The 27433-nt window shown below is 35.5% G+C and overlaps 1 protein-coding gene across 2 annotated transcripts in view; it reads right to left on the bottom strand.

Moving 5' to 3' along the window:
* Nucleotides 1-1235: 1235 nt before the first annotated feature.
* Nucleotides 1236-27433, bottom strand: part of PGR (progesterone receptor) — a 131691-nt gene continuing 105493 nt past the window's right edge. The window contains exons 7-8 of one of the 2 annotated variants that reach the window (XM_055422893.2): nucleotides 21276-21433; nucleotides 1236-18533 (exon numbers count right to left, since the gene is read on the bottom strand). In XM_055422893.2, the coding sequence (XP_055278868.1) occupies nucleotides 18378-18533; nucleotides 21276-21433 (314 nt within the window). In that variant the 3' untranslated portion in view covers nucleotides 1236-18377. The remainder of the gene's footprint in view (nucleotides 18534-21275; nucleotides 21434-27433) is intronic. The other variant, XM_055422894.2, reaches the window with a different exon arrangement.

The following is a 27433-nucleotide window of genomic DNA, read 5'->3' as shown; positions in this document are numbered from 1 at the left end:
AAGATAATGCAGTTTCGTTCCTCTTCCAGGTCTGTAAAACTGTGATTTTAAATGCTTGAAAACGTAAAATATAGAGAAAGATCATTTATTTATTCATTTCATATATGAAATCACTCTACTGAATTCTGTGCCGATTAGTGATGAGATGTAGATAAGTTACAAATTTCTAGAACTAATAAACTCTTCATTAAACTTTATTCTGACCTTTGCTTTTGTCTTTTAGCCTGAAAAAATAAGAAAGTAAAAGATTTCACACACTTATTGATGAATAGGTCAAAGATAATCATCAGTGGAGCAGAAATGTCTACTTCTATCATTCTATCATTGTTTTTGGTTGAGAAAAAAGAATGATAGAAGTTTAATGTGTCCCAAAACAACTTCATTTATCTGCAGAAATATGAGAAATTCATTTAAACTTTTCAATAAATCCATATTTTATTGCTATACATATTAATCCATAAAATATGGATAGCAAATAATAATTATCTTATAGTTGTATCAAAATAATATTGTGAGGCTAACTGAAATGGGAGGTTAAATTCACTAACTCAAATCTATGTGAACAAAATTAAAGGGAACCCGCAATTTTCCAGCCTCTGTATCAGCTGAAAACCCACTTCTGTTGGGAATTCTACTTGAGCAATAACATTAAGTGTTCAACCTACAAATTGGTGCCTCACTCCAACTTTTACATTCACAACCTCCATGACTTTGGATGACTTGTGCACTCATTTGAGCTTCAGATTCTTTATTTGCAAAATGAGGTGGTCAAACTGTTTTGTTTCCTTACAAGTTTTTGTTGTTGTTGCTGAGTTAAAAAGTTAATGAAAGCAATGGAAGACACGAGACTGTGTTGGGATTTAAGCTGCTCAAACCACTCCTTGAACCACAAATACAGAACTCATGAACCAGAGGATTTTTAAAGGCCAGTGTAACTCTAATATCCTATGACTCTCTGAACATTTGCTTTAAATCACCTTAAATAGTATAATGAGAGAAAAAAGGGAAAACATATTACATATATAAGGAAAAAGATAATTCAAGTACAACATATATCTGGGTAAGAGGATCAATTTAGATACTAGATTGTGATGTTTGGAACGTGGTTAAAATAATGAATTTGATAGGCAGAAGTGAATAAAATATATCAACACTAATAATGCATTTTAACAGTAATGTTTTAAATGATAGATTTCTATTTATTATAAGATGAATTAACTTATACATCTCTAGAGGTACATGTTCTTTTCATGTCATTCAAAAATTCCATATAGAAAAATATACTGATTCAGAAAACAATTAAAACATAATGACTTTCAAATTAATAGAGAAGACATTATTAATTTGAAATACACATTTTGAAGATGATTTTTAAATAACTAATTTTTACCTTTATCATGCACACTGTTAATCTTAAGTTGAAATTATTTCACAATTAACTTGGACTTAATAAAATGACTTCCATATTCCCGTCTAAACCATTTATCCTCGGGGTATGGTTTGAAGCCATTCGCTTATTAGTTTAAGCAGTTATAACAATAAGATTACATGAAAATAACTGGGAAGAATTAAAATGCAAATTAACATTTTGAATTATAACATTAAAATCAACTTCAAGAAAGTATAATGGAAAACGTAATTTGTTTTTCAGAACCAAAGTGTTAATAAAGGGAAAGTGTAGAGAGGAGATGGAAAGGCGAAAGGATATTGTTTTTGCATATCAGGCACAAATCACTATTTCAGAGAATTACAATTTACTGACAATAAAGTACAAAAAAGTAGGTTTTAATGCAGGAAAAATACATTATGTTTGAAAATATCACAAGTCAGTATTTTAAGTTTCATTAGTGTTACATACTATAGCTATCCAATTTTATAACTGAGAGAGTAAAAATCACTTTGGGGAAATTTCTGTAAGTACCATAATTTTCAGATTATTGATAGATGTATAGGAAATAGAGTAAGTTTTCCTTTCATTTTTTCAGAAATTAAATGGAAACACTCAAGTTCAAATTGCATGAGGTTAAACAAAGCCAAGATATAAATTAAAAATCTGTTAAAAGTTACATTGAACTACTTTCGTCTAGATTTCAGTGTAAAGAAAAGGCAAAGTTGAAGAGTCTACAATGCAGTGAATAGAACTGTAAGTTCCAAACCTTTTGAGATACCTGTATATCATATGTCCTCAGATAGGGAAAATGAGGCTCAGACAGGTTAGGTAACTCACACTGGCGCAGTCAGAAGTGTCAGAGTACAGCATGGAACACAAGTTTTTTAAACCTCCAAACTATTTCCCCCTGTATTTGAGTCTGCACTGATGACCCTTGTTCTCTCTTGTTAAAGGAACTTAGCTACATCTTTCTCTAGATTGCTGTGTACACGAGCTTGCACAAATGCATGTATGTGGAGTTGAGACATTCTGCATCCCAGAATACTTTCACCATAAGCCCTACTTCAGTATAGATAACTTGACATTGCAATAAGTTAAAGAGTTATAGCTCCACATGATATATGCAACTTAATTCTGTGCAAGAAAGTTATTAAAATTATGAAAATGATGTAACGATGAATAGCCTCTGAATTGAGTATTTTCTTAGTTTTTGGAAGAAATTTATTTTGTATCTCCACAGCAAAGGTAAAATGAACCATCAGACAAGAATCTTAGATGGCCAACTCAGATAATTTAGAAACAAACAATAACCTCTTCCTGTCCCCAGATCACCTCTACTTGAGCCAGTTTCCTCACTGCGAAAACATATTTGTTATTAAAAAACACTCTATTAACTGAGCTACTTGTAGAGAAGATATTAAGTATACATGAACTCTAAACATGGAATTATTTTATTTTCATAAAATGTGCTTTAAATGAAGTCCTTTTAAATAGTAGTCATGAACATGAGTCTCCATTAGGAAGGAAGAAAAATTCACAAGATGTGCAAACAACCATTTTTGACAACATTCTTTTTTTTTTAAGTAAAAGCCCTCTTAGCAATCGCCTATGACAGGTTGTGGTCGAGCAGACTGAGCAGGTCCACAAGCTCAAGCCTGAGCTTAGCAGCCTGAAGGTGCACAGAGGACTGGGGAGCCCAGCCCCCAGGCAGGCTTCCACACACACTGCCTTCTCTCACGTGCTTCTGTGCCCGATCAGCACTCTCATTTGCAGGGTGAGGATTTTCACTTTTATGGCTTTTCAACAAATAAGGAGCTCTATCAGTGAGTTTACTGGTTTGTTTATTAAAAATCATATTTGTTTGGCCACCAAAGGTTGATTTACTAATGTTAACTACCTACATCATAAAATATATGTTGTAACTATTAAGGATTTTTAGCATGTGCTTATCTATTTCTTAGAAAAAATATATCTGTATAGTGTTTTACAGTGTGCAAAGGAATTTTATAGACATCTCATTTGAAAGCAAAGCTCTTTGTTGAAATATTCTCTGCTAGGTAGGTGAAGACATTGAGCTTCAAAGAATTGAAGACAGATACTATGATCACAAAGCATTACATTTTAGGGAAGTGATGAATCTTTTAAAACTAAGTGCAATATTGCTGTTTGTTTTTTCTACATGTATTTGGGTAATCTTAAGAAGGTTGGGGGCGGGAGGAGAAGGGGACGACAGAGAATGAGATGGCTGGATGGCATCACCGACTCGATGGACATGAGTTTGAGTGAGCTCCGGGAGTTGGTGATGGACAGGGAGGCCTTTCATGTTGTGGTTCATGGGGTCGCTAAGAGTCGGACTCGACTGAGCGACTGAACTGAACTGAACTGAAGAACTATTTGAAACTGATTCTTAGACCTCTATTTACGAGATAAGTATGCATGTTCTGGTTCACTCCATGCTTACCTTTTATCAACCAGGTCATTATTATTAATTATTATTTTTAGAAATTCTTAGTGATAATTATTCTTTAATAAATGAACAACATACTTCAACCAAAATTCCGAAATTTGACCAAGCTAACTGTAGATAACCTGGCTAATTAATGTGAATATAGTAGTTCTCCCCTCACCTTAAATTTTGTTGCATAATTTATAGATTTTCCCCCTTTTCTATATTTTCTCACATTTTGTGGGAATTTAGATAATATGAATTTCTTACTGTGCATAATTTCAATAATTTAAATGTCATTTAGGAACTTGAATAACTAATATTGGCATGTAAACGATAAAAATTTCACAAAAAATCTAATACTTTTTGGACATTGATCCAAATTCTTAAAATTATTCTTTCTTTTGATAAATTATTTATGATTCTATAATGTTTCAGCAAGAAGAGTACATCTTTAAATCACTGTCACCATTAGGAAATGTGTAAAATTTGTGAAAAACAAAATAACTCTTACAAATAAAAACATTTCTTCTATTCTATATCATCCACATTGGTCTGATTTAAATCTTACTTAAAGGAAGCAATTTCATCGTGCAATTCCACTAAAACCGTCACTAAATTCAGGAAGAATTTCAAAATTTAAATATGAATTCTATGAATATTTTTATATTTACCACAGTTGTTTCTCTTTACGTAGAACACGGTCCAACTTTAAGTAATTTTCAACAAAAATACTTTGTGTCTGTATCTATCTTACCTCTAAATATAGATGGTTATTTATCTTAGCCTTCTGGTACATAAGGATTAAAACACAAAGCAAGATATCTGAAGTAGGACAGGCACTAAGGCATCATTTATCAAAACCACTTAGTAAATATAATAATGGAAATATTGAGAATATATCCTCAAAATTCCAACCATTAAAAAGCACTCATTGCCAAGGCACTTGGAGCCACCCTGAGGCTACAAATCAAGAAACTCTGACTTTGAAGGATGTATATTATACTCCCTAATTTCACTTGGAGTAGGATTTTAAAATATACTTTAATATGTATATATTTCAAAAGGCACTGTATTCTAGTAATTTTTAAGACCTAGAAGCTATCAGTGAACTGTTCGATCCAAAGTTATTTCTCTATTAATAAAAGACCCGTTTTTACAACTACACAGACCATGTCAATTAACTGCTTGCATAAATCTCTGTCTTTCTCTATATATAATTTCCAGTGATTAAATCTGACTTAAATCTTTAGTAATAAATTTAGTAGGGGAGGAGTTGAGTTTCTTTGGATATTTGATGAATTCCTGAACAGAGGCTATAATGTTGGGAAATTGATGTTATTTATATTTTGGTTTCCCCAGAAAAGTGACTTCCCATTCCAGAAGCTTTTTATACTTCTAGTAAGAATTCCAAAGCCAATTCACCTTCATGAGGCTTAAACATACAGCACATCTATTAATAAGGATGATTTTGTTTCTTCATTTCTCAAATAAAAACTATTACAAAAGATTTAATATGTATGCCAGGAAAACTAATTTAATTTGGAAAAAATGTGACAGAATGTCCTTTTTTCTCTTTTTTTTGAAGAGCAATAGTGCAAGAAATTGTTTTTCAAATTTAATGAACTACTCTGAACCTCTGTCTTCTCTACTGTAAAATGTAACTCAGTATTTAACTTGCAAAATGACTGTAAGAACTAGAGATAATATATGTAAAACTCCTTCCCAATACAAGGCCTGTGCATAGCATCTACTCAGTGAAGTGAAGTTGCTCAGTCGTGTCCGACTCTTTGCGACCCCGTGGACTGTAGTCCACCAGGTTCCTCCATTCATGGGCTTTTCCAGACAAAATACTGAAGCGGGTTGCCATTTCCTTCTCCAGGAGAGTTTCCTGATCCAGGCATTGAATCCGGGTCTCCCTCATTGTAGGCAGACACTTTACCGTCTGAGCCACCAGGGAAGTCCTACTCAAGTAGCAGCTAAAAAGACTGGTAATATTTATTGAATGCATATTGATTCCTGATCTAAATAAACAGAAATTAATAAAAGAAGTAGAAGCAGTGGGATTCTATGAATGAAGAATGCATATATACTCACACCATATTTCACTGATGCTAGGGATGTTTGGAGAAGGAAATGGCAACCCACTCCAGGGGTTCTTGCCCGGAGAATCCCAGGGACGGGGGAGCCTGGCGGGCTGCCATCTATGGGGTCGCACAGAGTCGGACATGACTGAAGCGACTTAGCAGCAGCAGCAGGGATGTTTGGAGAAGGAAACGGAAACCCACTCCAGTGTTCTTGCCTGCAGAATCCCAAGGACAGAGGAGCCTAGTGGGCTGCTGTCTATGGGGTCGCACAGAGTCACACACGACTGAAGTGACTTAGCAACAGCAGCAGCAGGGATGTTTTTTGATCTTACAAGGGGCTATCAAGGGAATGTCTTTACACAACTATATATGACTTCAACAGGAACTTATTTACCAAAGGAGCATATTTGCATATGTCCAGTGTTAAATTATATTCATAGTAATGAAACCAAATTCACAGTAATTGTCTGAAATACTTTGTTAACTGGATTACATTCTTTTCACTTTAGTGTTAAGTATATTAAATTTCACATGAAAATCAATAATATTTTGTATAATAAACATTAAAACTTTTACTTCACCAGTGTGATACACTGCATTATTGAATCTTCTTAGAAAACAGTTGAGGGCATTTTGTCATCATGAACAATTAGTTGGGTTCAATGTAATTGTCTTGAGATTCAGTCCCTTCTTCATTAAAACATACACACAGTCAAGTATATTACCTACATAATATATAACCTATATAATCTCCACATTCACTACCATACAACCTGAAATGTTGATCATAAATTTAAAGTGACTGCTGACTTTTATGCATCTTGTATATAACTATACTGAGGTTTCAGGTGCTCTAATTCATTAAGAAAGACATATAGAAGTGTTTATTTTTAATATCACACAGACTAGTAATAAGAATACTAATTAATTAGTGGTAAATTGTTGTTTGGAAAATATATTTCTTTACTTTCAAACTACCAACCAATTTAATGTCAGACCCCTGTCAAGTGGAGCAGACTGACTGAGTTTTTTCATGTGAATCACAAGATATTTTCTCTGAAGTCTACCTCTAGTGTAAAAACTAAGCAGAGTTCTGAACATTAGATTGAAAAGAAGTGTGTAACGGTAGTGTCAGGCATGCACTATCACCTGATTCTTAGTTAGGCATTTGCCATTTGACCATCACCAGGGAACCAGTGCCAGGCAAACACAAAAGGAGAGTCTAATCCTCTCTGTAAGACCCTCAGATGAACTTCAAACATCGTCTCTCCACTTAAAAATGAGGAGCTAGGAGCGTGGAACTGGACTCAAGAAGTATATCAGGGCTAAAATATCTTTCAAGGTATAAATCTTCTGTATTAACACTACAATCTACTGAAGATAGGATAGGCAGTGGAAACCTAAAAGGGTATGGATCTTGAGAGAGGAAAATGATGATTCCTTGTATCGCTTGCCAAATATTACACTAGTTTAACAAGGAATAGAGAGGATTTTTCATCAACTTCAACATAACAAAATGTAAAAATCAACTATGTGTAAAGAAGTCTACTAAATCTGTCAGGTGAGTACAAAGCATTAGATTAAAAATAAGTATGTGATGATGCCATTACAAGCCCACTATGCTATAATTTTTATAGGTTTGTTACCAACCAGTAATTCCATGGACAGAGGAGCCTGGCAGGCTACCGTCCATGGTCTCACAAAGAGTCAGACATGACTGAGCACACACACACTGAGCCTGGCAGGCTACCGTCCATGGTCTCACAAAGAGTCAGACATGACTGAGCACACACACACTGAGCCTGGCAGGCTACCGTCCATGGTCTCACAAAGAGTCAGACATGACTGAGCACACACACACACACACACTGAGCCTGGCAGGCTACCGTCCATGGTCTCACAAAGAGTCAGACATGACTGAGCACACACACACACACACTGAGCCTGGCAGGCTACCGTCCATGGTCTCACAAAGAGTCAGACATGACTGAGCACACACACACACACACACACACACACACACACACACAGAGAGAGAACCAGGCATGTACAGGGGAAGGGAGAGTCTCACCCTCTTGACAGAAAAATTCACGATTCCAAAAGCACATCCAAATAATACATTTATTGAGATATGTTAATTTTTGTGTTTTTCTTTTTGACACCTGATCCTATTCTTGGTCAGTTGGAAGCGGCCATGTTGCTCCAAGAAGAATCAGAGTTGTTACAGCAGAAATGCTTAAAGGAAGTTGACATTCACCTTCTGATTTCACAATCGGTCCTTGAAATCTAGAGCAAGACAAGTCTGGAGAATGGGACTTTCCAAGAAAAAAACAATGATTGCCTAAATCTCAAAGACATCCTCAAGTGATGGACTCAAACAGAAAGGATTCCCATGAATAGATGAAGAAAACTCAGTCTAAGACCCAGGGGAAGCTTCCAACACACAGGAAGAGGAAGTGAGACGAGTCTGTGATTCAGAAGAGGGAACTGGAAGAGTAAGAAGATCAGATGATAGCATCCCAGTTTTGAAGGAAGTGGGATGAGCAAAAGAACATCCAGACTAGTCAAGGGAAATCCAAGAAAATCATGGCTTCTGTGCAAGGCTATAAAGTCTGCAAGCATCTCAGGAAAGCATGGATTCAACATGGTGCCAGCTGGGTGGGGGCTTCACAGAAAAGGTGACCACACACAGAAGCCAGATGGGTAAAGCTGCTTGGCCTCAGAAAGATGGGCTGAGCCAGGAAGGAACAGAAGATTCTTTCAAAATCAGACAAGTCAGACAATCAGACAAAATCAGACAAGTCACAGCCCCCTGCCACCCTGGACAAAAGAGAACAGATGCGATCATGAGCCGGTGTCTTAAACAAGAGGTGACAGCGGTGGGTTCTGATGACCATGCGTGGTGAGGGACGGGCAAGACCACTGAGGTCCAGAAGAAAAAAGACCCCTTTCCATCGCCACTGCCCCCATAGAAGTGTCTTCCTTTTCCCAGTTGTCATGGGTTAGTGGAAGTGAAAAGGAAGAACAGCACTGGATGGAAACTGGAGGAGGTAATTCAAAATAAGGCTCTGTGAAACGAAAAGCCATAGATACGCTATTTCCATGTGCCAAGTTCGTTCCCCACTCTCTCACTCACCAGCCCGCCTTCCTTGACTCCCCTCACTCTGTGAAGGTGTCAGGAAGAAGTCTTCATGAATAAGACATCATCAAGAAGTCAAGACTCCTTGCAGAGAACTAAGCAATTTTGTACGTACTATTTTGCAATTACACTGAATAACGGCATCTGAAGAAGGATCTATACAAAAGATGTCTTTATTTTCTTTAAGCTGAATACAATTTAGTTTCCCTCTTTTCCCATTTGCTGATTCTTAAGCTGTTTAGTCTTACCTTTGTGCAAAAACCAGGATCTTGAGATTTAACAGACGTGCAAAGGTAGAGCTGTAGATTGTTTGGTAAGATTCTAGAACTTGGTACACTAATTTTATCATCTTTTTTAATGAAAATTTTGAAATTTCAACAGTGACAGAACAGGCATCTGACCTATGTTTGACAATTTATACGGCACCTATTTCCATAAACTCTGTCAATAATTCTTCTTTTTTTTAATCTCTGGAAAACTAGGGAGGAAGAAATGATCACCTCCAACTCTTATGTTTATGGCCACTATTTTCCACTAGAATACTGCAACTTCCTAACAAATGTTCTGTCTGTCTCCAGAATCAGCCACCTCCAACTCTATTCTCCAGATGGCAGTGAGGGTGAGCTTTCTTATACACCAATCTGAATTCTACAGGCGTCAAGACTGCACGATTGGACTTGGCTACAAGACGCTTCATCTCCTGGGCCTGGTTTCTTCCGCCTCCTCATCGGCTCCCACCCCGTTCCCACACCGTCAGGTCTGGGCCTGTGCCGTCACCTCCTCCCTGGAATACTCTTCTCTTCCTGGCCTGGGCGTTTGCTGATTCTGCATGCTCAACTAATTATTAAACCACTTTTAGATCACGACTGAGAAACCTTTTATCAAGATGCCTTTGTCCACTCTTCTTCCGTTCAGCCTGGGTGCCCCTCGTGTGCTCTGACGGCTCCCTGTACTTTCTCTACAATGACATTCAATACACAACATTGTAATTATCTATTTACCCGAGTCCAGTCCCCATCCAACTATAACCTCAGAGAAGGTAGGATTGCTGTCTAATGTACTCACTGCTTATCTCCACATTCTGGTAGAATAACTGACAAGCAACACAGTAATATTTGTAACTGGTTGGTGAAGAACAAAATGATTCCTAAATAAGATAAATAAATTTTAAAAATTACTCCTAAAGTAAGACTTTTCAACTTTGCAAAAAAAAAAAAAAAAAACCCACAATTTTTTTTTTTATATTTCAGAGCTTTTTTTCCCTTTCTATTAACATAGATAACTGAGTCAGTTACTTTATATTAACGTGAACTATTAATAAAATTTTAGTTCAGGTTGAAATGGATAATTTGTTCCTAACTTTTTCCTCCCTCCCCCTCCTTCCTTCTTCCCTTCCTGCCACTTCTCTTTCTTTCCCCCTCTTGTCTCTCTCCCTGTCTCTTTCGCCCCTCTCCTTCTCTCCCTGCTTTTCACCTGTTGACACCTAACTGGCAGTAAACAGAAACTTAGAGATCAGTGATTTTTTTTCTAAACTATTTACCCACAAGTTAGAAAATGGGCATCTTTATTAAAAAGCAAAAAGTAAGCTTCTGGGCATATTTATACTTCATATGATTGGAGAGTATGTGATAATTTTCTAACACTTACCCTTGTTATCACGGTAGATAATCATTCATGTTTTGTATCATTAGCATGATTGTTCACTCCATAATAAAGGGGAAAAGCTACTGTTTAGAGTACTTCTCCATTTCACTTCTGTAAGTTGTATTTACTCCTTGCAAAATATGAAGAATTTTTATATTTTTTCTTGTTTTTGTCCCAAATTTCAATGAAAAATTAAAAAAAAAAAAAACTATGTTCTGACTTTTCTTGTGGATGTACATGTATCAGAAAAAGTGAAAATGCACATTATACTCAGTTCATAAGAAGAAACTAAATTGGTTAAAATGATGAGTTCTAAAGACTACCACTTGAAAATCTCTTTCTACCCTCAGTTATATCAAATATAGGACTCACCATTTTAAGTAAATGTTGGATACTATTCTTAGCCTACAGAGAATAAGCAAAGCTGCATGTCTCTGTTTTGATGAGAATATGGTATGATTATATTAACTTTCCATAAAACTTCTGGTGTTTCTCATGAATTTTAAAGCTCTTAAGAGAAAGCTATGATAGATGCCCGTTGATTATTTTTCTATTACATATTTAAAAAACATTTTTTCATTTATCCAGTGAAAGTTGCACAAAACCCATTAAATCAGAGTGGACATGATTGCTATCCTACTCAGCAACTCTAATTGATATGTCTTTGAATAAACAATGTGAAGAAAACAAAACAATTATTTCTTAATAGGAATACAATTTGGTGGGGAGATACTTTAAAATCTAGCATTCTGAAGGTGGGGGTTAGTAAAAGTTTAATGGCAAAAAGTTTTAAACTACTGCTTTCTATAAATAATTCATAACAACAACAAAAACCTCTCACAGGTAAGTAGATTTCATAGAAAGAGGTGTTAAGCTTTATATGTAATTGACAAGAGGAAAACATTTTAAGTAGGTTTCATTTAGAAAAAGTTATGCTTGCTAAATTGGCTATATTAGCATTTGATGTATTAAGAGCAATTTCAAAAGATTACAATACCATTTAAATAGTTTGCTCATATATATCTAAATGTTGACCATGATACTGATGTCACACTGCAGTTAATAATTTAATTTTCTTTAAAGCAATGGAGAGAGTAAGCTTTCTTAGCGGCTTAATTCATATTTCTCTGTAAGTCTTTTGTCAGTTAAAGCTTTCAACCAGCTTTAGCTTTCAAAAGCTTAAAGTAATGCCTTCCCATCCCTCTGCAAGTAGAAAGAAAGCAAACAAACTCATGTAAGGTCATCATGACATAAAGCAACAAGAGCCAGTAAATTGAAAATGAGGTTGACATTTTGGGGCTAATCCAGCTGTCCTGTAACACTCTTCCAAGCTCCACAGCTGCACAGGGCTGTGGACAAGCCAGGGCGCAGCCTCCAGGCAAGTGCCCGGAGCGCTGCCTTGGAACACCATCAACTCCAAGAAGAGGAGCAGAGCCCTTTGAGATTGTCTTTGCTTTGGCGATAGGATATTTAGGTAACGTACATGTTAAATCACTGCCACTATGAACTTCAAGGAGAACAAGTCACTCAATCTAAAGGAAAGCAACCCTGAATATTCATTGGAAGGACTGAGGCTGAACCTCCAGTACTTTGGCCACCTGATGCGAAGAGCTGACTCACTGGAAAAGACCCTGATGCTGGGAAAGACTGAAGGTAAAAGGAAAAGAGGACAGCAGAGGATGAGATGGTTAGATAGCATTGCTGACTCAATGGACATGAATTTGAGCGAACTCCAGAGACAGTGGACGACAGAGGAGCCTGGCATTCTGCAGTCCATGGAGGCACAAAGAGTCAGACATGACTTAGCGGCTGAATAACAACCATGAAATGCCGCTCTTTAACTGATCACCAATGCCCCCTTCCCTAAGTTCTCAAATCTTGTCTAATGACAGAGAGGACAAATTATTAAAGAAAGCTACACTTAGCCTCTTTTCTTTCATGTTTTTAAGGCCATACTGTTTCATGCCTAACTCTGGACGTACAGGTTTTATTGGCCCCAAGTAACTGATGGTCTGTAAACCTGAGTTTAACGGGAATGTGAGCCAACCTGAATGCAGTTGTCTAGACCCAGTTCACATTCTGGATTCATATGGACGTAGACCAATCCAGGTTGGATTGGATTCCATAATATGAAGCAAGCAGTCATTTATTTTACTGCTTTTTGTTCAACTTGTGAAATTTGATAATTTGATAAGGACCAGAGAGTGTGGAATAATGGTATATTAAATAGATAATGGATGCAAGATGGAGAGATAGAGACTGCCTTTTTCACTAAATTTTGAGTAGGGAAAACATAGTGAAACCACAGAAATCAAGCAATATTATCTTCATTAAAATCATTACATGGCTTAGTCTAGTGTGGATAAGCAATTTAGGACTTGGCAAACCTGTGAGATTTTCTGGCTATGTATTTCCTGCAAAATTTAAGAGCTGCAAAAATTCCCCATATCCAACTAGTAGTTACCCTTTCTTGATTGTCTGCTTATCCATTAACTTTATGAATGGAGACATGGTTGGTGAGTTCTCAAGTATAAAAATAAAATAGCTTTAAAATTGAGAAAAAATGCTCTTTTGAGAACTTATACACAGTTCTCTGGAGATTGCATGAATATTTAAAAGAATTCATATTCGATTCTGAAATCTGATAGGTAAAGAGTACATGCACATGAGAGAAATTGCTCAGGTATTCATAGTAAAACTCTAGAAATTTAATAGCTTTCTTACCAAAAGAATGAAAGATCAAAGCAGACATGAAGATCTCTTTTGGGAATTTTATAACATGGCCTTAAGGACAGGAATTTTTTTAGAGAGCTGATGACTTCATTATGATTTCCAGACCCGTTGTTCCTTTATGCAGAATTATTACCACAGTAAAAATAATCTGAGCATGAACTATATAGCATAGATTTTTGGAATGGCTGTGTTTTAGTCAACCTCTCTATATTTTAAAGAAATACTTTTTTTAAAAAGGTCAAAATCAGTACCTTTGTTCTTTGTATTGGAACAGGCTCTTTAGATTTTTGATAAAGCAGGCCACAAACTCAAAAGACTGTATTTTTTTCAGAGGAAGAAATTAACTGAATACTTTGAACTCTAATTTCAAATCAAATATATTAAATATTCATATGTACACAGAGGTAGCAATAAAGCAACTTCCTTTTCTAGATTCCTTGGTTTCACTATAGAATATACCAGATTAACCTGATAAAATCATAACTAGAACTATGGCTTAAAGAAAACATAAAAATAGCAGTTACTATTTCTGAACACTTGTGTATTTCTTTTCATTTTCATTTCTATTAATCACAAAACAGTTGGCACAGGCAAGTTTAATGAGACTTGCTCAGCCAGGTATTAAACAGCAGAGAAAGGGAGAGAGGGTCTAGATCAGCTCTCTGCACAGCACTCACTGTCCACTGTAGCTGTTTAGAAGTTGCAGGTTGACATGGTATGGCTATTTGAAAGGCATTCCTTCTGTAGAAAACATACTACCTACCATATTTGCATATTATCTGTGCAGCAACTAATTATTTTAATGTGAAATATGAAAAACGATAGTTCTGCCTAATTTAAAATGCCATTTTAAAAATAAAAACACAATTGTTATTTAACAACTGACACTGGAGGTCTAATTGCTTCAGACCCAAATAGCTTCTCAAACCTTTTTCAGGGAAATAGTTTTATTAACTCAATAATCTATTTCACTATCCTTCAAGTACTGTCTGAAGTATAACCTTCTTTTTCTGATTTAATTTCACTTTAGAGCCTCCAGAAAGCACATGACGTATAAAATTAAGATAAAAGTTATGTGACTACATAAGAACAGAGACATTAGTAAGCAGAAATTTGTAGAGGAAAAGATTTAGAGAATACAAATCTTCAATTTGGTGATGTCATGTTCTTTTCCAAAAGCTTTAACTTTTTTAAACCTTAGCTTGAAATATTAAATCCTAGGATTTAGACACCTTCATTTACTTGTGCTGTAACAGGCACTCAATAAATATTTATTGAATGAAATCAGAGATGAGAAAATTTTGTATACTGAGATTTTTAATACAAACCTCAATTGTATTTAGAATAAAATTTAGAGCTACTTATATTTTCTTAAGAAACAATTATATTTGTGGAATTTTTTTTAGGGAGGAAATAATATTCCATTCTGTTTTAAGATTTAGAACAGGCAGCATAAAGTGTGTTCTTACTAAATGAAAAATGTACTTATATTTTCTATGTTATAGTCAGTACAAGGAGAAAACTCACAAAGCAGGAAAAGAAAAGGTGGAATATTTAAAGAGATGAAGATAGGGGCCATGGGAAGAGAAAGTGATCAAGTCATGCACACAGGAACACGTCTTGATGCAACAAACCCACATGGGATTCACTGTAATACCGAACCCAGAGAACAAGGCATTCGACTCCCTGATGAGGAACACGACTGTCTTCTATCCAAGTGGCTCTCAGACTAGTGGTAGAGTAAGAATACAGAATAATGCACTATTGTAATCCAGATCTGCACAAAATCTGGGGAACCTTAGGAGAAAACAAGTCACTCTCTGGAAGACACAGGAAGACATGACAGAAGTGACGTTTCACAGACCCTTGAGCTGAGACAGGACTGGTATCAAAAGGGGGAAACAAAGGCAGGAGACTGACCCTAAAGATTTGTGCGGCTGGAATAAAAGGTGAATGTATGACAGTGGAGGATGAGGAGAGTCAAGTTACAGGAACCGATGTTTGAACACCATTTCAGAGTGACTCCTATGTCACTGCATTGATAAGAAGCGTAGACCAGTTAAAATACAATCTTTGAAGATGGAGCCCAGGAAAGGGTATTTGTAACAAGCTCTCCTAGAGACTGCAGTGGGCTTCCCTGGTAGATCAGATGGTAAAGACTTTCCTGCATTGTGGGAGACCTGGGTTTGATCCCTGGGGTGGAAAGATCCCCTGGACATGCGAATGGGTACCCACTCTGGTATTTGTGCCTGGAGAAGTCCATGGACAGAGGAGCCTGGTGGGCTACAGTCCAGGAGTCACAAAGAGTCGGACAGAGTTGAGTGATTAACTCTTTCAGAGACTGTAATGTGCAGCTAGCTATACATATAGTTGAGAAACTGCAGTAGGTGACTGGAAGTCAATGAATATTTTCCAGTGAGGAAATGGCAAAATTAGATCCATTTTAGGAAAATAACTTTGGCCTGGAGAATGGAGAGAGAATGAGTCTGTGTGTTTAAACTTTGAAAGACCAGATAGCCGTCAGCATTGTATTGGAACACACATGTATTCACTTAAAAAGACATGTAGATAGACACACTAAGGAAGAGACCTTTTTTTTAATAATGTTAAGACTATTTGAAATTCTTGGTTTAAACTCTTATTGAACGTTATAACCAAGCATTATGAAATTTGTTTATTACCTGTTTGGCACGTGAACCTGAAGAACTCAAGCCATGGGTCCTGGTTTGAAATTGTTTTAACCCCCATTGCAAATGCCTTATGAGGATTCACTGTTTACAGTTGCACTATATCTAATTCATTCTGAAAATGGAAACAGTTATTGGCAAGAAATAGTAATGGTAACATTATGATATGCTACGTTTTTTTGGTCAGATGAAATCACCTTGTTTTGGGGGTCTTATTATTATTCATTAAGATGATTCTATGTTATTGTCCCCTGGTAAACTTTAAGTATCCATCAGTTGAAGGGAATGGGTAATTTAAAAATGCATTAAGAAATCAAACGTTTTAGTAAATGTTTCTTATATTGTTTTCAAAATTTTTTTTATTTTTCTCATTAACAACTATTAATCTGCATAAAGTAGTATGCTTTATTTATAAGACAGTATCCAATTTTAAAGAAATTTCAAAAAGGAATTAGGTCTACTAGTTTCTCTGAACTGTTAAAAATTATATATATGCCTAAAATTGGTATAAATTATTTTATTTAGAAAAAAAATGATTGGTTTTTGTTTTTACCAGTGGTTCTTCCTGTTTTATGTGTGTGTGTGTATTTTTTAAAAAATAGGTCTATTTAAAAAAACAGTGACACCTATTTTATTTTTTACATAGACCTGTTTAAAACAGTGACATCTAGGTGTCCAGTGTTACCTCAGAAAAAACTCTTGTGTCTCCTAAAGGGGTGTTTTCAGCTCATATAACAATGTGAATTGTGTGCTTTCCAGTTATTGGTTATATTATTTTAAGCCGGTATTTAATGTTTCCTAAAATGCTTTTGAACTGTGGTGCTGGAGAAGACTAGTGAGAGTCCCTTGGACTTCAAGGAGATCCAACCAGTCCATTCTAAAGGAGATCAATCCTGGGTGTTCATTGGAAGGACTGATGCTAAAGCTGAAACTGCAATACTTTGGCCACCTCATGCGATGAGTTGACTCACTGGAAAAGACTCTGATGTTGGGAAAGGTTGGGGGCGGGAGGAGACAGGGACGATAGAGAAAGAGATGGCTGGATGGCATCAGCGACTCGATGGACATGAGTTTGAGTGAAGTCCGGGAGTTGGTGATGGACAGGGAGGCCTGGCATGCTGTGATTCATGGGGTTGCAAAGAGTCGGACACGACTGAGCGACTGAACTGAAAATATCTCTTAGACTGGATCAGAGACACTGAACACATTTTAACTGTGATTTGTCCACTATGCCCACTCAGTAGAGAAAGACAGTAATACTTCTCTCTTTTTTCCCCTCTTTTTTTTCCCCCACCTACCTTCCATACCTTTCTGCTTTGATGTGAAAAGTGAGTAACAAGCTCTGACCAAAAGGAACATCCTACAGGAAAGTTATTAGTACACCAATATTAAAGATGAGGAAATATAATAGAGACTCGGTAAGGATAAGTGACTGTCCACATGCCCTACATGTAGCGGGGAGAGTTAGACCACAGACTTTCTGGCTTCCTATTTCAATTCAGAATGCCTTGTTAAAGGACAATTCCCCCCGCAAAAGGCTAGTAGAAAACTGCAAAACTCATGATATACTTGTCATAACACTATGGCTCTCCTTCCTTAATAACCTCCTTAGAGATCTGTGTTTCAGATCTGGGAAACAGTCTTAACATATAAGCTGGTTTTCTTAGTTTGAGGAGCATCTATCTATTTCAATAATTTTAAACTCTTTTTCTATATATTTTTTGCATTAAAAACCCTTTGGAAAATATGGTTAAGGTTATAAATTACCTTCTCACAAAAAAGTATATACACTCATATAGCTACAATTTTGCATACCGATTTGTTTCATTTTTGTAAATATAATCAGGGAGACAAAAGGAGCTATATAGAAAGAACACAGAACAGCTTTTTTTTTTGCATGTGAGATTCCTCTTTTCTCTAAAGTAGATCTGTTATATGTGAAAGTTAAAAATGTCACCTAAACGATATGAAATGATAACGGATAAGATAACACTAACAATCACTTTAGTATTGTTTCAACCTTGTAAACTCAAGGGAAATATGGGTGAGCAAAAACACTAAAAATTTGAATTATGCTTTAAAAGGAAAACAATTGAACCTCACAACTTTTCTTTGAAATTTACACAGTATGGCACATTATAAATGTAAGGCTTTGAGAAAAACACAGTAAAAACTCACGACCTCATAATCATGACCCCCCAAAAAAACAGACATAGCACAAAATTTAATTTTTTAAAGATAAAAATGGAATTCACTTTTTATGAAAGAGAAGAGGTTTCACCATCCCTGCCAAGATCTTGGGTAATTGTGCAGCAATAACCTCAGACATCATTTCTGGAAATTCAACACTCAGTGCCCGGGACTGGATAAATGTATTCAAGCAGTATAGATGAAGTTGTTTGACAAGCTGTTGGTTTAACAAATGGATAAGAAACATGTAAGGAAAATAATAAATTTCTATACTATATAAACATCGCAGCTTATTTTTCTAATAATATAAATGCTTCAGATGTTGTTTTTTACCAAAATGGAAAAACTCCCTCCATTTCCAGAATAATACATACAATATTACATACATATGATGAAATATTCTAATATATAGAAAGATTTAAAGAAATTAAAGTATTCTGTAATCCTATTGGATAAGCAGTGTGAACATTTGGTATATTTCAAGTTTTTTTGTTTACACATACTCAAGTACATGCATAATATATATGCGTCATCATCATCATAATATATATGCACATATATATTTCCACAAATGAAATTACTTTATTTCTTAATCCAGTTTTTCCCACATAACAATAGGCAGACTCTTCTATGTCAATACAAACAACCCAACCCAATTCATTTTAACCTCACTTTCTTGGCCACACCACACCACATGCAGGATCTTAGTTCCCCAACCAGCGACCGACCCCATGCCCCCTGCACCAGCGGCTCAGAGTCATAACCACTGAGCTGCCAGGAAAGCGTCATTTTAATCTAATTTTAATTCTGTCAAAATAATTCATGAACATATTTTTGAAAGTCAGATAGTACAGGAGCAAAAACACAGATGCAACCTCTCTGAATACTTTAGTCTGGGTGGTTTGACATTTACCTCTGTATTTCTAATAAATTATATTTCCCAAAGTTTACATTATTAAGATCCTATTAAATAAGGATTTAGTTTTCTTGTTTTATACACCCATCTCCTCAACTACACACACTTTCTTTTCTTCCTATTCTCTATATAGATATATTTCAATTTTTGGCTAAATCAATATCTAGCATTTATATTATAAAGATTTTTATTGTTTCTTGCTGGATTTCATTTCCTTTCCTATAGGAGTTACTTTAATTTTGCTAGTGCTAATCGCCTCATGTTTCTGTGGGTTTTTTGGTATTTTTCTATATTTATCACAAAGCCATAGTCAAATTCTCTGACAGAATTGTAAAAACTTACTTCAGTGTGTTCATACAATTAGTAATGTCTCAAATCTAACTTTTTTTCCTTGGTGCTAGTACCCTGAGACCCTGTGCATTAGTTACTGTGCGGGGACGCCCCTTTGCGTCTCTCCTGGGTTGAATCTCATACCTCTTTGGCTTACGTCAGTGATCTGTTGTAAGAAATCCTGCAGAAGCCCTTGAGAAAGGCTGTATTCGAGGTAAGGTCTAAGAGACCTTGCAAGTCTGAAAATACCCTTACGATGCCATCATATTTGTTTGATGGTTTGGCTGGTATAAAACTCTTTGAAGATTTTTCTTTCCTTCAAAATTCTCCATTATTTTTTGGGTTCCAGTATTTTTGTTGAGAAGTCCTACAACATTCTGAATCCTGATGATTTGATGTGACTTGCTTCTTTTTTCACTGGTATATTTTAGGATACCCTCTTTATTCTGGGTATGCTGAAATTTTACAATAATGTGCCTTGGTTCAACTGGGTTGAGTCTGTATACTGGGTCCTTATGCTCAGAAAATTCATATCCTTCAGTTCTAGCACCCTTTCTTTTAAGGTTACTTATGCAACTTCCTCTCCTTGATTTTCTCCACCCTTTCTTTTGGAAATTACTACAAACTAAAAAATGAAGCCCTGTGGATTAATCCCCTAAATTGCTATCTCTCTATATTTTCATAGCTTTTTCTTTTTTGTTACTTTTATCTGAGTTTTCCTGAAATTTATATTTCCTGAGTTTTATATTTATAGTGAATTTTTAATTTATGCCCTCCTTTAATTATCCAAAAGTATTTTCTCACTGAATGTTCTTTTTAAAATGTTTTCTATTCTTTTTTCATGGATGCAACATCATTCTTACTTCTGTGAGTATTTTAATTTTTGATGCTTTCTTCTGTTATCTGCACTGGAGCTTTTTCCTTCAAGTTACATTTTTTTTCCTGTTTATTTTGTTCTCTACCTTACATTTGAGAGACTTCATCTGAATGGCTAATAATTCTTGGCTGTTCACATTTAGCAGTGAGGCCTCATATTTGATCTAGTGAGCAGAGAGCTTTTTATGCCTTGATTATTATTTTAGTGTTGTTTCTGAACACAGTAATGATAAAAGTTTGTGTGCAATATGTCTTGACTAACCCTATATATTTATCCAGTTTGGTGTTAGGTATTTCTACGGGGTTTTTTTTTCCCTCTTGTATAAGTAGTGAGGCATACATATCTTAAATACTTGCCTAATTATTTAAGATAAACCCTAAAAAGTGGGAATGTGAGAAGCATGTAACCTTTAACTATTGCCACACACTGCTAGATTGTCCATTAGCATTATTGCTGACTTATAACTGAACCCAAAATGGTATGAGAGTCTTATTCTCCACATCCATATCTTTGCTTTTCCAGTTTACATAAAATATTTTCTAACTTAAGACAAAAACATCTTCAAGCATTTTCAGGAATATGTATCACAATTCCTATCAACCATTAAATTACTCTCAAATTTCACAAATACTAGTAAAAGGATATTTCAGTGATCTACACTGAAAATGAAAAAAGCCCAGTATAAATTGTGGGCAGTATGATTCAAGTACTCTTTTAAAGTGTAAGTACAAACATAAATTTAACAAACACACATGAAGTAAAACTTGTACTTCACACTTAAGAAGTAACAGAATTCAGAAAATAAGCACTGATATTCTAAAAACCAAAATACTTACATCATGCAAGTTATCAAGAAGTTTTGTAAGCTGATAGAAACGCTGTGAGCTAGGGACAACTCCTTTTTGCCTCAAACCAATTGCCTTGATGAGCTCTCTAATGTAACTTGATCTCATTTCTTCAAACTGGTTTTGACTTCTTAGTCCTTCTAAAGGAACTGTAAGAAGATAATTACAAGTGGCAGTTATGTTTAAAAAGATGGCACTAGCACTTTATAATATAAATTTCTGAACTGTACAGTGATTTCTTTTGATATGCAACTCTAGAAACAAATATCTGAAATAGAAGAGTGCTACTATCAGTTTTAGGACATGTAAAACTTCTAGTTCTTTTGAAGAATATAGTAACAAAAACTAGGTAAATTAAAGAACATCTCAGCTTACTTTAGAGCCATATCAATAGATTACGCATTTGACTTAGCATCTGCTCAAAAGAGCATCTGACATTATTGTACATTCCTGTCTCATATATTTAGCTTAAGTTTACAACTACACATACGCTGCATCTTTTTTGTTTTTTGTCTCCTGACTATTGATACAAGTCACTGATGTTTGAATTTTCTCTTATATTCAGCCACTTGGCTATACTCTATTTTATTTATTCATTTATTAATATTGTTAAATCTAACAGTTTTGTTAGATTATGTTTTTTTTTTTTTTTTTGGTATATGACAATACCATACTCAAATAATATCCTTATTTTCTCCTTTCCAACAGTTGTAGCTGTCATTTCTCCTTCATGGTTCAATATGTTGTTTAAGTCTTCCAGAACAATATTAAATAATAACAGTAATGGTAAATACTCCAATTTTGTTGCTGATTTTATTGATAAAGCCTCTCATTTCCATTATGATGTTAACTGGTAATTTACACTTCTACCTCAGAAATCTTTAATTCATACTTCCAAATCTTAGGCACCACATCCTATTATAGCCCATTCTCTTACATAATCAATAAACCTACATACAGCCTTTCTCCTAAGTCTTTCCGGTTCTTCTGTTGTCACCTGTCTGAGATGTTCTGGTTGGTTTCTCTAGCAACTCTATTACCAGAACTCCCAGCTCCCTTATTTCCTTTTCCTTTGGTCGCAACTGTCCCACAAACAAATCTTCAACCATAAGTGAAGTTTCTGCAACTATACCCAGATTACTGAAAGAAAAATCACATAATCTATGGATTTATGCATCTAGATATTTATGATCTTGACCTTTAGCAATGTTTCTAGAGAGCAGTGTAATTCATTTGAGCAAAGTCAACTCTATGTCTCCAGAAAAGGTAGATAAATGAAGCTTTTTAAAAACCTCTTTATTCCCTGTATCCCAACAGACCTTGACTTCTACTTCCCTCGGAAAAAGAAGGCCAGAGATAACAAGCCAATAGAAACTAAAAGTTAACTCTGGTTTAGAGTCTTCAAGAGCTCAGATCCTCAGTATAAAAGGGCCTTAGGTAATTTGGGCAATAGGACACGTTTGCTCCAACTGAAAACTTAACTGTATGTATATGTTATGTGTATAGTATTATAACATAATACACATATATTATCATAACATATAGTATTATAACATATAGTATCATAACCCCTTCCCTCTACTTCATATAGTAACTATTTTAAACATCCATAACTCTTGTTAAACATCCCAACCAATTTTCACATCTCCCTCACTCTTCAACGTGACTATAAAATTATTTTTTCTTCTGATTACTGAAGTATTGTTTTCTCATTGGGCTTTAAAGAGCTGGAAAACTAGTAATCCAAAGCGTTCCACTCTATTAATTACCTGTTGAGGACCAGACTTGAAGCAATTATCCTCTTTACAAGAAAATCAGGCCTAATCTCATCCTGCCTCATCCTATTAGTATCAACCACTAACAACATGCTCCCAGGATATGATAATCTAATCACTAGGCTCTAATCCTATGCTCCTGGGATATCTCTGAAAATTATTCTCCTCTCCTACTCTCTTCCTTAGATTTCAGATATACGATGAACAAGCTCTAAAAAAAATTATTTCTATTTTATTTGAGCTCTTTAAATTAATTCATTGTTTTCTTAGTTATTACACTCAGCATTACATGACTGGAGAATTTTTCTCTGAGATTCTTATTGATTCCATATGAGGGTTTCCAGCATTTCTTGTAAATATATTAGTGGCAAGTAGGAGAGAGTAAGTGAAGGGCAGCTAGCCATATGCTTGCTATGTTAGATGAGAATACTTTAAATAATGCTTATTCTTGGTTTAGTTATTTAAAAATAATGTGTATCAATTAGAAAAATTTTGGAAAATACTGAAAATACAAAGAAAACTATCAGTCACCTGAGATCCTACAATCCAACAGTTTGGGGTATTTGATAATATTATATTGAGAACATTTACATAATTAAATCATTCAAAATTATTCAAAAATGAATGCTTTAATTCTCACATAAAATTTAATATCACAGAAATGTATAATAAATGCAATTTAATTATTTTATCATTCAACGCTTTCATCATGCAACATAATGCAATACTTTACTAATATAAACAATACTTGAACTCATCTCACATGCTAGTAAAGTAATGGTCAAAATTCTCCAAGCCAGGCTTCAACAGTACGTGAACTGTGAACTTCCAGATGTTCAATCTGGATTTAGAAAAGGCAGAGAAACCAGAGATCAAATTGCCAACATCCACTGGATCATCAAAAAAGCAAGAGAGTTCCAGAAAAACATCTACTTCTGCTCTATTGACTATGCCAAAGCCTTTGACTCTGTGGATCACAACAAACTGTGGAAAATTCTTAAAGAGATGGGAATACCAGATCACCTGACCTGCTTCTTGAGAAATCTGTATGCAGGTCAGGAAGTAACAGTTAGAACTGAACATGGAAAAACAGACTGGTTCCAAATCAGGACAGGAGTATGTCAAGGTTGTATATTGTCACCCTGATTATTTAACTTATATGCAGAGTACATCATGAGAAATGCTGGACTGGATGAAGCACAAGCTGGAATCAAGACTGCTGCGAGAAATATCAATAACCTCAGATATGCAGATAACCCCATCCTTATGGCAAAAAGTGAAGAAGAGCTAAAGAGACTCTTGATGAAAGTGAAAGAGGAGAACGAAAAATCTGACTTAAAACTCAACATTCAGAAAACTAAGATCACTGCACCTGGTCCCATCACTTCATGGCAAATAGATGGGGAAACAGTGGAAACACTGAGAGACTAATCTTTTGGGCTCCAAAATCACTGCAGATGGTGACTGCAGCCATGAAATTAAAAGACACTTGCTCCTTGGAAGAAAAGTTATGACCAACTTAGACAGCATATTAAAAAGCAGAGACATTATTTTTCCAACAAAGGTCCATCTAGTCAAAGCTATGGTTTTTCCAGTAGTCATGTATGGGTGTGAAAGTTGGACTATAAAGAAAGCAGAGTGCCAAATAATTGATGCTTTTGAACTCTGGTGTTGGGAGAAGACTCCTGAGAGTCCCTTGGACTGCAAGGAGATCCAACTAGTCCATCCTAAAGGAGATCAGTCCTGAATATTCTTTGGAAGGACTGATGCTGAAGCTTAAGCTCCAATACTGTGGCCACATGATAGAAGAACTGACTCATTTGAAAAAACCCTGATGCTGGGAAAGATTGAAGGCAGCAGGAGAAGGAGATGATAGAGGATGAGATGGTTGGATGACATCACCAGCTCAATGGACATGAGTTTGGGTAAACTCCAGGAGTTGGTGGTGGACAGGGAGGCCTGGCATGCTGCGGTTCATGGGGTCGCAGAGAGTCGGACACAACTGAGTGACTGAACTGAACTGAATTGACTGAATTGAACTATGAAAAATGTCATTTCTGATTTTTAAAGGATATATTCTTAGAAGTGGAATTGTTAGAGTAAAAGGCACTAACTTTCTTAACACTCAAAATATATATTTCTAAATTATCAATACTTCTTACTATTTAACTGTTGGGTGGTTGGTTCTCAGCAATTTTCATTTAGGATAATTTTTTTCATAGAGACAAATAATTATCATCTCATTTTCATTTCTCCAATTGTTAGTGAGGTTGAATAATTTTTTTAATGCTCATTAGTGATTTGATTTAAAATTTTTTGTTTTGTACTCATTTTTTTTTGTACTAAGGTACATTTAAAATATTTTCTAAGTTTGTGGTTTAAAGCCCAGTTTTAAAATATTTAATCAGTGCTGTAACTTTATTAAGGCAAAGAGTACTACCTAGGCAACCCCAATTGTCCAATGCTCAGAAAGCCAGTGCTTTCAATTTTTTCAACTATTTATTTTGATTTTTCCTTCCATAGTTTTAAGTAACACCCTTATATTGCTGTTACTCGAGTTCTTAACAGTATGTCAAATAGGGCTATAGCTCTATTTCCATATTCCAGATCATCACCCCTACACCACAATCACATACTCAAATACGAAGAACTTCCTATTCCTCATCTTCTTAATATAATTTTCATAATATTTGTTAGATCAATATTCAGTGTTTATTATTTTAGCTATGTAAAATGCTACCACAGTCAAGTCATATAGAATACACTAGTATTTCTTTTCTTATCAAGGATAATTTTTTTGTTTTACTGAGAGTAAGTAACCATACTGATGGGTGTGAATTGGTATCCACCTGTGGCTTTTGTGCTTCTTGAATGATTAGTGATGCTGAGCATCTTTTCATGTGCTTAACGGCTATTTGTAAATCTTCTTTTGAGAAATGTCTATTAAAGGCCTTTATTTTTAAATTGGTTTACTTTTTGTTGTTGTTGTTGGATTGCAGAGATTCTTTATGTCATCTGGATATTAATACTCTTACTTTAGCAGATATCTTTTTCAATATTTTCACCAAATCAATGGATTAACCTCTCTTTGTGTTGGGTCCTTTGATGCACCGAAGTTTTAAATTTTGCCAACGTCTATTTAGGGCATCCCAGGTGGCTCAGTGGAAAAGAATCTGCCTGCAGGAGATGCAAGTTCAACCCCTGGGTTGGGCAGATCCCCTGGAGAGGGAAATGGCAACTCATTCCAGTATTCTTACCTGGGAATCCCAAGGACCGAGGAGCCTGGTGGGCTACAATCAATAGGGTCACAAAGAACTGGACACAACTAAATGACTGAGCATGCACACAAACACACTTCCTTCTGAACAGTGATATTTCTTCCTCTGCTTGAGAGGTTTTCCAACTTTCAAAGTCTCTACCCACTTTAAAATTTTATATATATTTCCAAGAATTTTTTTCTTTGTGTTATTCCTTTTTCATATACTCAGTATTGTTTCATGAATAGAATATGTTCTTTTATCTTTCTAAAGAAGAGAAGTGAAAGGCAAAGGAGAAAAGGAAAGATAAAACCATCTGAAGGCAGAGTTCCAAACAATAGCAAGGAGAGATAAGAAAGCCTTCCTAAGTGAATGCTGCAAACAAACAGAGGAAAACAATAGTATGGGAAAGACTAGAGATCTCTTCAAGAAAATTAGAGACACCAAGGGAACATTTCATGCAAAGATGGGCACAATGAAAGACAGAAACGCTATAGGCCTTACAAAAGCAGAAGATTTTAAGAAGAGGTGGCAAGAATACACAGAACTATGCAAAAAAGATCTTAATGACCCAGATAACCACGATAGTGTGATCACTCACCTAGGAGATATCCTGGAATGTGAAGTCAAGTGGGCCTTAGGAAGCATCACTGCAAACAAAGCTAGTGGAGGTGATGGAATTCCAGCTGAGCTATTTCAAATCCTAAAAGATGATGCTGTGAAAGTGCTGCACTCAACATGCCAGCAAATTTGGAAAGCTCAGCAGTAGCCACAGGACTGGAAAAGGTCAGTTTTCATTTCAATCCCAAGGAAAGGAAATGCCAAAGAATATTCAAACTACCACACAATTGCACTCATCTCACACGCTAGCAAAGGAATACTCAAAATTCTCCATGTGAGGCTTCAACAGTACATGAACCGAGAACTTCCACATGTTCAACTGGATTTAGAAAAGGCAGAGGACCAAGAGATCAAATTGCCAACATCTGTTGGATGATAGAAAAAGCAAGAGAATTCCAGAAAATCATCTACTTCTGCTTCATTGACTATGCTAAAGCCTTTGGCTGTGTAGATCAAAATAAACTGGAAAATTCTTAAAGGGATGGGAATACCAGAC

Source organism: Moschus berezovskii, chromosome 14, assembly GCF_049115385.1.
Source record: "Moschus berezovskii isolate FMDL1 chromosome 14, NW_MosBer_1.0, whole genome shotgun sequence".
Classification (NCBI taxonomy): Eukaryota; Metazoa; Chordata; class Mammalia; order Artiodactyla; family Moschidae; genus Moschus; species Moschus berezovskii.
The sequence above is the reverse complement of the archived record's forward strand: the minus strand, read 5'-3'. Positions and strand labels throughout refer to the sequence as shown.